Raw genomic sequence first — 13,583 nt, 5'->3', positions numbered from 1 at the left:
ACACAGAATGACTTAAGTGCTGCAAATGTAGCAGTCTAGTTTCTTTGTAGGTTATTGAGTTATGCAAGCATCCCTTTCCTCAGTAAACAAAAACAAGATTAGTGGAGCACACTAAAGAAATTCAATTTATCAAAGGTTTAAAGACAAGTGTTGTCTTAATAGCCAAATTGGAAATAAACCATAAATTAAACCATCAGAAGTATTTCTTATAATGGTGTTGGTACTAATATCATACTATAACAAATAAAAAATAAGTATATATATATACATACAAAAGATATTTATGAACAGCAATGATGCCAAAAAGAAGATAATTTTTTATATATAATACATACAAATATCATAAATATACAGATGCAATACAAACAATACAATAATAGATACAAAATACAAAAGCCATCAGCCGACACGTGTTTCATCCAAACCGGACTTCTTCAAGGCTGAGAAAATCATAGTAAACAATATTCTGTTATAACACATACATACATCATTTGTAAAAATATATAGTCTGTTAATTAAAAAAAAAAAGAAATGAGTAGAATCACCACCCATCATCATAATTAAAGTGTGACAACTACAAATGACAAGACAAATGAAGACCAACACCATGTATCCATTACCACGGAATATTAAGTATTGTTAGAGAGTGAGAATTACATAAGACACCCTGAGTACAGTCCAGTATTGAGATCGAAAAATCATGGAAAGATTGTTTTGTATAACATGCAGCACCTATGAATTGAAAATCCAAAAAACTAGACTCATTGGGTCCGGCACAAACCCGTGACACACCTGAGTGTAGGCACTATTACAGTATATGCATGTTATACAAAGCAATCTTTCCATGATTTTTCTGCGGACAGGATATCCATCACATTTGTAAACTCTAAATCAGGCCCTTAGGGAATGATTTAGAGTTTGGCAGAGGGGTTACTCCTTCATAACAGTTCCGGATATTTTGTCCACTGAAATATAAATCCCATTATCTTCTATGGGATTTATATTTCCGCAGATGGGATAGCTGCCACCGTTGTGACAGAATATCCCCTCTGCCAAACTCTAAATCTGGCTCCTCAGGGCATATTTAAGAGCCGCTAGCGCCACTGGACCAACACTTTAGTGATGCTCCTGTGGTGCTAACCACTGCTCCATATTTACAAAGAGATGTAACGCAGTTTTCTGCATCAGAGGGGCGTGCAATGAGTGTTGCTGTGGCACAGCAACACCCATTGCATTTTGACGCTGCCTCAGATTTACGAGATTTCGTAAACCTGAGGCAGCACCAAAATCTAACGCCACGGCGCAACGTGGAGGAATACTTTTATTTCTCCCCGTTTTTTTCCTTTTTCTATGTGTGCTGCATCTGCAGCACTCACAGAAAGCGCAAAATGCCAGACATGATTGTTTATGTGCAGGAAGGTGCCCCTTGCTGCACATAAACATTAATTCCAAAATGACGTTTTGGCACTTCTGTGTGTGCTGCATCCTGAAGCACACATAGAAGTGCCAAATCGCCATTAGTGATTGTTTATGTGCAGGAAGGGACACCTTCCCACACATAAACAATCAACCCCCTCAACGCAGACATCCTTGCACGATAGTCCAAGGATGCCTACATTGGCGCTGGCAGCTTAATTTAGTGCCAGCACAGTGGACAACACAGTGGTGCTCCGTATTCAATTAAATACGGTGCACCCCTACGTTGTGAAAATGACAGAGCGCCGTGCTGCTGATTTTTGTGCAGCGTTGCACTCCGTCATTTTCTTTTAAATATGGGCCTTAGTCTTTAGGGAAGGCTCAGTTTTGTTGTTCTAATGGTTAGTCTTGAATATGTATGGCATATTTATTGGCGTCGTATTTATTGGTAAAGCATTGCCCCATCCCCCACCAGCAAATATGTTTTTTTAATATAGAGGAGACAAATATATATGCCCTTATATTCTTGCTATATTTCTATTGTTTCTTCTAGCTTTTGATCAGTGGAATCTGGCACACATAGACCCTGAGAGTTCAGATACTGTTCCTTTCCATGTTTACGGCCTATCACTGGGGGACCATCCAGGCAGAGGAGTGGGGCATCTTAAGGAGATGCCTAAAATCCTCCTGTTGATGAATATTGAAGAAATGGAATATTCACCAAGGAGAGAAGTGGAAAAGCCATACCATTTCCAACAAGAAGATAGCAACTTTCTTGAAGAATGATCTGGGCAGTTTGCAGTCCTTCATTCTCCAGAAAACAAGACACCGAGGGCCTGATTTAGAGTTTAGTAGAGTGGTTGCTCTGTCACAATGGTGATGGATATCCCATCCGCTGAAATTTAAATCCCATAGGATATTATGGGATTTATATTTCTGTGGATGGGATGTCCATCGCCGTTGTGACAGAGTAACCCCTCTGCCGATCAGGCCCTGAGTCTTGATATTGGTTGTGCAATCTACTGTGTTATCTATGCAGCTTGTTGAGAAGATGAACCCGAGCCACAGGAGATGTAGAATTAAACCTTCCTCTCTTCTTCCTCCACCCAGATAAAGGCATGATGTATTTTGACCGGCTACTCATGCCCCAAGGTGCTCCAGAGTCCTTAGAGGCGTGCAGATGGTGTGATCTATTATCGCCCTGGTGTGACCTCCGCGACACATGCTTCAGCAACTGCAGTGATGCTGCCACCTGTGAACATCGCCAAGAAGCGTGCGCCGTACCACAGTAAGGCTTTAATCATCCTAATCACTTAGAACTCTAAATCACTATTGCACGTTTACAATTGTTTCTAGATTGGGAGTATGTTTTGGGCTCCGTCTCGAAAACGTTGCTTAACCTGCATGGCATACATTTATTTGTACATATTTAATTGTTTTGCAGCTATTTTAGAGCATGGGTGGTTTTACTGCAAGGTAATTTTAGGCATCTTCAAAGGGTACACCAGATTGCTCCTAGAATAAAAAAAAATTGGCATGATTGCCTATGGGTGAAAGTGAGGGTCTCAAAATGTGACTTTGTCCAGGACTCTAAAAATCCTACCAACTCCCAGATTCATGGTACTATTACTACCTGATTTTTTTGATCACACAGATTAATCTCTCTGTCAATCGTGGTGGATGAACTGTGGGTACTGTGTTATATACCCCAAATGAGGTAGTTGGTGGTATGTGCTGTTTGTCCATCTGTTGATTTGTTCTCTGTGTCTAGTGTATTTTTCTGGTTATTGACTCCTGGCTCTTATGTGAGGGAGGTGCAGTGAGGGTTTTGGGGGCAGACGTTATGCCCAACTGAGTTTGCCTAAGGGCCTGATTTAGATCTCAAAGGATGGAATACTCTTGTCACAAACAGATATCCCGTCCGCAACATTTTGATTCCCATAGGATATAATGGGATCCTAATACGGTGGACGGGATATCCGTCACGTTTCTGATGGAGTATTCCTTTCCGCCGAGATTTAAATCCGGCCCTAAGTTCTAAAATATTGCTTGAAGGATGTTCTGGTGAAGTTGTCCAGATAATTCTTAAGTTTTAGTGGTGGATCAAGTAGATGCTAGAGTTATGGTTCTTGTATCCTGATGAATTTGCTCTACATTTCAGCACTTTTCTGGCAGACAGAAAAGGAGTGATTGAATCTAAGGAGACTGGATGAGAGGCAGATAGGGACCTGACCTTTGACAATAAAAGACGTGCCGTTTAAGTGGGTGGTTATAAGGGGTGTGCCAACTTTTATTAACTTAGCACACATTGCTGCAGGTATAATATTGCATTTGTGAGTTCATCAGACACTAGTGGTTACTTGACATTAGTGCATTCTGTTGTTCTTAGCTGAGAGTAACTCCTGATTTTCATCCTGTTTTGTGCAACTTGAAGCAAGGAATGTTATGGACACTGATACATCCTTTTCTTCACTTCATTTCCTCTGCCAGATGTTCCGCTTCTTGTTGTTTTCATCTCCAATCCATTACCACCCCTTAAACCGGATCCCCCCCCTCTCCTCACTTTTGCTTTCCCTCCACCACCACTTATGTTCTCCTCTCACTCCCTTGACCTTTGTTTCTATTCCACAATCACCTTTGTTCTTCTCTCACTCCCTTAACGTTTGCTTCCATTCCACCACGCCTATGTTCTCCTCTCACTCTAATCACCTTTGCTTCTATCCCATCACCGCCTGTCTTCTCTCTCTCCCTCCCTTCACATTTGTTTCTATACCAGCACCACCTATGTTCTCCTCTCATTCCCTTCACCTTTGCTTCCTTTCTACCACCTTGTGTCCTCTTGTCTCACTCCCTTCACCTTTGCTTCCATTCCACAACCGCCCATGTTCTCCTCTTGCTCCCTTCGCCTTTGCTTCCATTCCACAACCGCCTATATTCTCCTCTTGCTCCCTTCACCTTTGCTTCCATTCCACAACCGCCTATGTTCTCCTCTCGCTCCCTTCACCTTTGCTTCCATTACACCAGCGCCTATGTTCTCCTCTCACTCCCTTCACCTTTGCTTCCGTTCCACCACCGCCTATGTTCTCCTCCCGCTCCCTTCACCTTTGCTTCCATTCTGCAAACCACCTTTGTTCTCGTCTCACTCCCTTCACCTTTGCTTCCTTTCCACCACCTTTGTTGTCCCCTCCTCTCACTCCCTTCACCTGTGCTCTTTGCAAACACTGAGTCATATTTACAAGCCTCTAGAGTCTCCTTGTGCCACCTTAGTGTCATTTTTTTTTTTACTCTAGTATGGCGTCAAGGAGGCCTTTTCCCGGCACCAGATTTTCAAAGTGAGGCAATGCTTGCATTGCGCCATTTTGTAAACCATTGCACCACATTATGCCTGCACTAGGCATAATGTATGCAAGAGGAGAGTTCCCCCGTTAGGAGGCCCAGAAAAAAGTCCCAGTGAAATTTACGAGATTTCACTGCGTCATTTTCCCCTTCATTTTTAATTCCTGCTCCAGTCAGGCAGTAAAGTGACACGTCCATTGTTTTCAATGGACCCCCCCACGCATTGCTGGACAAGCACCATCATTTTTGGTGCTAGTCGACCAATGCGCCACAATAGCATACAAAATGTTGATGCTATTGTGCTAACATGCGTCGTGGTGCACCATATTGTAAATACGGTACTACCATGGTGTGTTAGGGGGACGCAAGAAAAGTGGCGCATCAATGCTGAATTATCGCTTTCTTGTAAGTATGCCCCACTGTCTTTCTCCCCCTACTCTTACTGCCTTTAACTTTGATTTCCCTACGGCAGTGCCTGTTCTCCTTCCTCTCTCTTACACTTTACTCTGCTTCCTCATCGCCACCTGCTTTGCCCTCTCCTCTTAAACTTTTCATATGTACTACCTCTATTAATGGTTCACCTTTCTCTAACTATACATCCAAAATTCCATCTCCTGACAGCTGACCTCGTCTTTACTCTACTCTAGCCCTGCTGCTTTTGTTTCCTTCCCCTGCCCACATTTGGTTCTTCTGCTGTACTTTCCATCTTTACTTTCGAAGCTCCCTCCTGTTTTCCTCGCTTTTCCCAATTCATCGTTACTTCCTTTGCTTTTCTATACCCTCTTCTAATTTCATCTTAATCTCACTTCTTTTTCCCTTCTATACTTCCTCTTACTCCTCACTGCATCAGCGGCGGCCGCCAGAAACGTCAGGAGACGGGTGTGGGGAGGACGACGGGAGAAACAAAAAAAACAAAACACTTACCATTCTCGTCACTGCCACCTCCTGCTGCCTCACTCCTCTTCTGGTGTCCCAGCATTCACTGGGACACCAGCACAGGCTCCCCAGCAATCCCGGCACTGCTTTCATGCTAAACCTAGCATGAAAGCAGCATCAGGATTGGTCTGAGCGACTTGGACTGCTGCTCATACACAAGCCTGGGGTCTGTGCAGTTTCTTGAGCTCGACTGTTCAATGCAGGCAGGTTGGAGAAACCTAAATGCACATGTGTGTTTGGCCGCCTTGAGACAGCTGGTCAAATACACATGCGCACTTAGGTGCACTCTCTCCTCCTCACCCTCCCCCCTCCCGTGGCCCAGCCCTGCCCCTCTCTTCACTGGCTGGCTGAGCCAGCTGCAGAAAAATAAAAGGATAGTAAGCTGTTCTTTTATTTTTCAGCTGCTGGCTCATAGCCACGGGGGCCACGCCCCTCCCCCATTGCAGAGGAAACGCCCCTGCCTGCATCATTGCTTCCTTTCCTCCTCCACCACTCCTCCTTTCCCCACTTTAAATTGTTTCTGGCACTCGGTACATCTCACGCTTGCCTCGTTTTACTTTCTTCCCTCCTCCTGTAACTCCTTCCATTCTCACCTCATACTACTTTCACCACCTATATATAGCGCCTCCCCTCTCACATCATTCTTATAGCACTTTCTTCCTTTAGTCCTTCTGTCTTACTCATCCTCACCACCCCTCCATCACCTGGACCCGCACTCTTCTCACCTTCACTCCAACTGGCTCCTGCACCTGTCCCCTCTCCATCCTGCCTACATGTCCTGCCCTTGTCCCTCTTCCTCCAGCTCCCGCAAGCGCCTCGAGGCCCACTGGAGATAGACACGCGGGCCCCGACAGCAAAAACTGTACTGAAACGAAGAAGTAAATTAGGATTATAGGTTTTTGTTTAAAAAATGAGGGCACTTGGTTTAGAGAGAAAGTTCCTAAATTTAGCAATTAACTCTCAAAATTCCAGTGTGGCCTGGGGGCAGTGGAGGCTCCCTTACCTCTAATTCTGTATGAAAATGCAGTTAGCCTAGTAGTGACGTTTCTTTATTTTCACATTCCTTTTCACTTTTATTTTAATTTTTTCACTATCACCTCATTTCCACGTTTCTTAAATAATATTGTACATTGCACACGAGGCTTTTGCACAATGGTTTTTGTGCTTTCTTCCATGTTGCATAATTACATACCACCTATTTCACGAAGAAAATTAAATTGTAGCAAAATACATCATGAATAAATGTAAGCTCTTGTATAAATGGAATATTTTTTGCCTTTCTGCACACAATTCCCATCATGCACAGATTATGCGTAGCTAAAAATGCACACAAAACTTTATATCAGGGGCCTTCAAGCTGGGGGATCTCAAATGATGGTGGAGGAGGGCTCCGGGTTCAGGCTCTGGCCAAAAGAAGCATTATGCAGATAACTGTGCTTTGTTTTAGGCAGAAAAAACATCTATTGCATTTTCAAAAAGGTAACATCACTTAACTGCAATGTTTAAATAAGTCTACACATATTTAAACACTGCCAACTTAATAGAATCATTCTGAAAAATTCTGAGGGAGGGCCTGATATTTTCCCAACACTTTTGGGGAGTGGGTTTTGGGAGGGGCGCGACATTAAAACATTTGAAAAACACAGCTTTATATTATTCCACCGTCATTCACACTATGCACATAGGTAAAATGCTCGTAGAAATGATGGTACTGGAAACATAATTGGTCTGTAACTTGAAAATTATGTATTTTTTATTTGTGAAATTTCAATGCTGCTTCTACCAAAACACGTTACAAAAATGAATGTACAGTAATAAATATTATTATAATAATGTGAAAGAACAGATAGAGAAACGAAAAAATCAAAGAGGCCAAAACAAGATCCAAGGTGAAAAGCAAGGAAACAGGAAAAAAGTGTTTACAGAATTTAACATGAAATGTCCTAAATAATATATTGATTAATGAGGTTATAAAATCAATTCTCACAACATCAACAAAAAGGATAATCCAGATGACCTGCAACATATGAAATCGGTCAAAAGGTGGAAACAGGCTCTATCTGTTCCCAATTCTTTAATATTTATTTTTTCCTGGTTGGAATTAATTCTAGTCTTGTCACTTCCAGACAGTTCCTTTCCAGTCGCGTGCATCTTTCTCACCGCTTCTCTGTTCCATCCTGGAAACGTGAATCACAACATGGTCAGTGACACTCTTGAACATGAACCCTGGAAAAAAGTATTTGCATCATGTGCTATGTAGGTCTTCCATTCTGCCCCACTTTGGAACAAGGGCAGTGTGGGCTCAGGGAAAATTGGAGAAAAGCTTCTTGTTCCACATTCATGTGTTTCCAGGTTCTCTGCAGGAGTGACTTTGCTACTAGGGGGGTTATTACAACTTTGGAGGAGGTGTTAATCCGTCCCAAAAGTGACGGTAAAGTGACGAATATACCACCAGCCGTATTACGAGTCCATTATATCCTATGGAACTCGTAATACGGCTGGTGGTATATCCGTCACTTTTGGGACGGATTAACACCTCCTCCAAAGTTGTAATAACCCCCTAAGTGTCTTTCACTCACTCGAGTTGCAAGTCCTTCGCTACACCTCGCATTACATTTTGCATATAAAAGTTGAGTTGTTTGCCTCATTGGCCCCTCTTGGTCCACATTTTTCTTCGCTCGCCTTTTGAGGGAGATAAGTGAACCTTTGTTAAACCATCCTATATTCTTTACAGCTGGAAAAAGAAATATCAACAATATTCTTTTTATTGCCATAAACATCAAGGCACCTTCTCTGGCAAACCCACAAACAAAAGGGACTCAGATAGTGCCTGCAATGATTGCTTGATGATACAGGATGTTACCTTGAGGCCTTAGGATCACAGCCTGGTAGCACTCACTCATCTCCCATCCTTCTAGAGTCAAAAAGAATGAATGCTGCTCACATTAGTGATAATTACCACTTAAAATACAAGCCAGGAATATTCAGACTGTTCTTATGGATGTGCCCTCATTTTAATGACCTGAAAGGTGAAAATATATATCTTTCACTTGGAAAACTTTATTATGTAATACCTGCAAAAACATCACATCTCTTACAAGTTACAAAAATGTTGTGTTTGTTATTTGCCAATTTCAGCTGTAAGCAGTTGTCTTCTTTTCAGGCTGGAGATTGCTTCATGGCAGCCAGCTTTAGTGGATCTGTTAGCGCCACTTGTATTGCTAAAATTTGCCGTTGTTTTCCATAGGGAAAACAGTTTTCGTTGCTAAAAGAAACTTCCCTACATTGACACAGGTGTAGAGGGATTTTCTCGTACCAATGTTTGTGCCCAAAATCATAGTACGTTCCCGCTTTGGGATGCCCTCTCCCCACCTATTGAAGTAAATTTACTCACAGTGCCCATGTGAATGTATCTTTTTTATGAGTGCAATGCATTTTATTAGGCTTTTGAAAATCCCAGTTCTTTTCGTAACCAACCACACACATAGCTGACAAGGTTTCATATTGCTATGTGTGACACTTTCATAATTTCAGTGTAATTATGAGTGACATTTCAACAACTATGAGTGACAGGTCTTGCATGCAAAATCAAGTGATGAAGGCGAGGTAACCATATAAATATCGTAATATATCGAGAATCCTATACCTCCCATTGTACACCAGCATCACCTTGTGGCCTTTGATAAACACTGCTTGGAGTTTACCTGGCAAAGTGAGAAACTGGAACAAGGTTTTACTGCACGTGGACACAGTTCTTTGCGTGACAATCTCAGGCATTGCGATAATGCAGGAAAATGACGGGAAAAGTGTTATTCTAACACAAGATGCGTGACACTTGGCAGGTCTGCACTCACGCACACTCCCTCCCTCTCTTTCTCTCTGTCTCTCAGTCGCTCTAGTGTTTGAATTTGCCCTTGCGTAGCCCACTCACTTGGCTGAGAGGGTGCAAAGCATCTTGGGAATTGAGGAAATACGTCTGGGGAGGGTGGGGGGGGACGGCTGCAGCCAGGGAGGAAGGAAGTGTTCATAAGTTGAGCGTCTTGCAGCATGACCCTTTTTCGGCCCCTAAAACAACACCAAAAAGACCGGATTGCACAAGTTCGTTTATTTTTGTAGGTTTCAGACACAAAAACATGCCTTCTGCTGTCAGTTTATGATTCCGGGACTAGCGAAAGTTGTGCTGGTGCTCAGCCTTTGAGGGAAAGATTCTGTTTCCACCAGCTGGGACTGGAGTGCATTCAGAGACTGGGTCAGGATAAGTAACTTTAACAGATGTAATAATTCGGGTTCAAGGAGTAGCAGAGGTCTTTGAAACACGGCATTCAGGATGTCTCCTCACAATGGAATATTATAAAAACTTTCCCTCAAAAGGCAACCTTCAGTTTATGGTCAGTGCGTTGAAGTGGTTGATTTTCATCACATTGATACAATTTTAAATGCATGTATATGGTTGCCAGGCTAGTGGAAAGGATGACTAATACAGCATGTTATTTGCATCAAGTGCACTATTAAAGCTGCATTCACACATTTATTACTACGCTGCAAAGGTCAAAGTACAGGCCAATTACATCTCTCTTAAAGTGCCCTCACAGGAGAAAACTAGAGCCACACTCAGAAGGTCCATTTAATAATATTGATCTCACAACAGAGATTGGACCCCTTTGTGATGGTTCTGGTTGAATGCATTTGCTGAGAATTGCTAGACATGAAAACAGGATAAACCATATTTGTAGAGCTAGAGAGAGGACAGCAAGGGGATAGGCATCATGAAAGTATTTAGACTCGGTCTCTCGAGATTCATGGCCCCACCTAGCAATAGTAAGAAATGCCATATTCCATGTTGGTGATCTGCAAATGTACTGCATGCGTGCGCATGCACACACACAAACGCACACACACTCTTACACATGCACACACACAGACACACATACACGCTCACACACTCCTACAGACACACATGCACACACATACACTCCTAAACACACATGCACGCACACACACACATGCACGCACATACAGAGATGCACACATGCACACACACACACACTTCTACACACACATGCACACACACACACACATGCATGCACACACATACACACAAATGTGAACAGAACAATACCGTGTTAAAATAGAAACAACCCTATACTCACTTTGTTTTCTTTTCCACTTACCTGAAACCTTTAGAAAAATAAGTGGTGAGGGATTCCTGCCCAGACAAATGTGTGCTCACCTGGCGGAACGACTCAGTGTCAATGAAAATCCTACCTGGGGTATGTGCATGATGGAAGAAAGGACGATAGTCGATGGTCTCCTCTACATGTGTTTGTGCCGAAGGAATGAATGCAGCAACAACCCTGTATCCAAAACAGGTATGCAGATCTCCTCCTCCTTGCCAAATTACACCAATGGGGCAGAGAATACCTCAGTCATTATTCCCTGGAACTTGCGATCTGTCTCTGGAGTGATTCGTTGAGCTCAAAACATTATTTTAATTCACAGAGGACACAAAGGATGAATAAATATAGCTCTGTCTTGGGGGATTATCAGGAACCTTACATGGTGGTAAACAAACAAGATGGGGTCAGAATGTCTAACTCAGCCATAAAGAACCCAATCATTGATAGGGGAAGTGCAAATTTTCGAATAACAAATGCCTCGGTGAATGTATCCCACCCCCCAGACCAAAAAAACCCTCTCCTCCTCCTACTCCCACGGCAAAGACGTGTGTAACCCACAGCTCAAATGATTAAATCTAGCCGTGGTCAAAACAGCCTCTGATCTCAACCGGTGGGAGATGATCGCCTTTTATTGTATGCACTTAAGTTTGTTTTCTGTACATGTTTTGGGGGTGGGGGTTGTGTATGGCATTCTGGCACATTGTCCAATTTTTCACAGCGTGAAACTGAAAAGTGGGTATGTGGGGGTCGGTGAAGCTTTGCTCTTTGTTCCTGATCGGGAAAGGGGGCTGTGGAGTCAAGCCTCAAACAAACAGACCACGCCTGACCACAAACAGTGCCACAACTCCTACAAACAGTGCCTCACTTCCTCATAAATTTTTATCTAAAAAAGGAAACCATGTTAGCACAATTATGAGCAGTGTGGACAATGCATATCTGTGCCTCTGCCTCATGTTGATACACAGTATCCCACAGCTTTTCTAGTGCAGAAAGCGTGGTCGCCGGGCCCAAGTCTCCAGGGTGGAAGGGAAGTGGTCGGTGCACAGCAGTGTGTAGATTTGAACTGGTGGACCGCCATAGCCATGGGTCTACCTTGTCCATGCTCCAAGTAAAAGGGTTGGCAGTGAGGGCTTGATGTAAAGCTGTGGGTGTGTGCTCAATTCACCACATCTAAAGGTTTTTCACTGCAAGACAGGAAATGACAACTTAAATGACACCCACAGTGTAGATCCTTGTACAAGAATTGGGAGGTGTTGAACACCTATGGGGTTACTCACTAACAGGCTGCTAGTTGCGTATGGAGAGCAATTTTTGTGATGGGCTTGCTGGGTTAAGTATTGTTAGTCTATGCTGCACCCAGTTACCATAGGCAACCACGTCCCACGTTTGTTTTACCGCGCAAAAAAGGCCATTGCTTACCAGCTGTTATTGTAACTGGAGATTTAATGAGATAATGGTCATTGCTATCTCACAATGATTTCTTAATTATTATTATTACAGGTATGTTTTTGTAATCGGGACAGTTTCGAGAAAGCTTGACTATTCATAATTAGACAGAAAAATGTCCATGAAAATAACAACTGGGTACTGCTGTATATGGGTTTAGGGCAGGGGCTGCTCCATCATGCCATAGTGATGCTGAATAATAATGGGAGCTGTCTTTGGGCCAGAGGGGCTGCCTCTAAATGGAAAGCATGAGAGGAAGATAAGTTGTTTCAGTGTAAAACTGTTGATTTATTTAGAAAGTTGAACAGGAAGTAAACATAGAACCCTTCAGAAACTTATGTTACCCTTATTTTATTTTCCCGCAGTAACAAAATATAGACTGCTTGGAATACTCAAATATTATCAAATGCCTGGATACTTTCTTTGTGTTGCCGAATAATACCTAAGAGTGCTGTTGAACTGTTGGAGTGGACGCAGTGGACCGATAAATTATAAGATGGGGTTTATTGATATTGTTAAGGGGAGGTTTATCGATTATGCCATGGGCTCCAAGGCTGCTCAATTGTGCCACAGCGTGCTGCTCAGTTTATATATAGAGCCTGGGCTTCATTAGAAGTATTTTTATTGCTAGTTTGTCCTGGTCTATGTTGCAGCCTGACTGCTGGACTTTGCCAGGATTTTCACTAGTGACCTAATGAATGACCCAGACTTTAAAAAGCAAGAAGTTTTTTGCCTGACTGAAGGAGGTAAATGCTGGCAGACTTTCCATCGTTGTCAGAGACATGACAGCTTGAGATTTTCTGAATTATTGGCGCAGAAGTACCTGACCCCACCACCCTCATAAATAGAGTCAGGAAACTGGCAATAAGGCTGATCTGAGGGGTGGAGGCGTCCCCACTGCATATGGATATGATACAGTTAGGTTTCCCCGCTCCATTTCCCTCTCAAAGAGTTACCTCCACTCCCATTCCCCCTCTGTACTCACCAGGGGTCCTTTGAGGTGACAAAGTGTGGAGGTAAGGAGCGGATAACAGAGAAACTGTGTTGCATAGTAGGCAGTACCAATAGGGTTCTGTATGATTAGCAGTTGGACATATTAGGGGACCTTGGCAACTCTTTTAGGAACTCTCTTCAGGGAAATAGAAGGAAGTATAGAGAATAAGTGCCAGGACTTGACTCCATTTTACACTATGGGGGTCATTACGATCATCGGTGCTGACGGTCAACAGAAGTCCGCCTGTGCGCGGAACCCCCCGCCGGCCACATGTTTCT

The 13,583-nt window shown here is 43.0% G+C and overlaps 1 protein-coding gene across 2 annotated transcripts in view; it reads left to right on the top strand.

Annotated features, from left to right (window-relative positions):
• TGFBR2 (transforming growth factor beta receptor 2) overlaps nucleotides 1-13,583 on the top strand; it is a 149,084-nt gene that overhangs the window by 73,231 nt on the left and 62,270 nt on the right. The window contains exons 2-3 of one of the 2 annotated variants that reach the window (XM_069212002.1): nucleotides 2,527-2,704; nucleotides 10,873-11,057. In XM_069212002.1, coding sequence (XP_069068103.1) covers nucleotides 2,527-2,704; nucleotides 10,873-11,057 — 363 coding nt within the window. The remainder of the gene's footprint in view (nucleotides 1-2,526; nucleotides 2,705-10,872; nucleotides 11,058-13,583) is intronic. The other variant, XM_069212003.1, reaches the window with a different exon arrangement.

The sequence above is a fragment of the Pleurodeles waltl genome, chromosome 10 (genome assembly GCF_031143425.1).
Source record: "Pleurodeles waltl isolate 20211129_DDA chromosome 10, aPleWal1.hap1.20221129, whole genome shotgun sequence".
Taxonomy (NCBI): Eukaryota; Metazoa; Chordata; class Amphibia; order Caudata; family Salamandridae; genus Pleurodeles; species Pleurodeles waltl.
The sequence above is the reverse complement of the archived record's forward strand: the minus strand, read 5'-3'. Positions and strand labels throughout refer to the sequence as shown.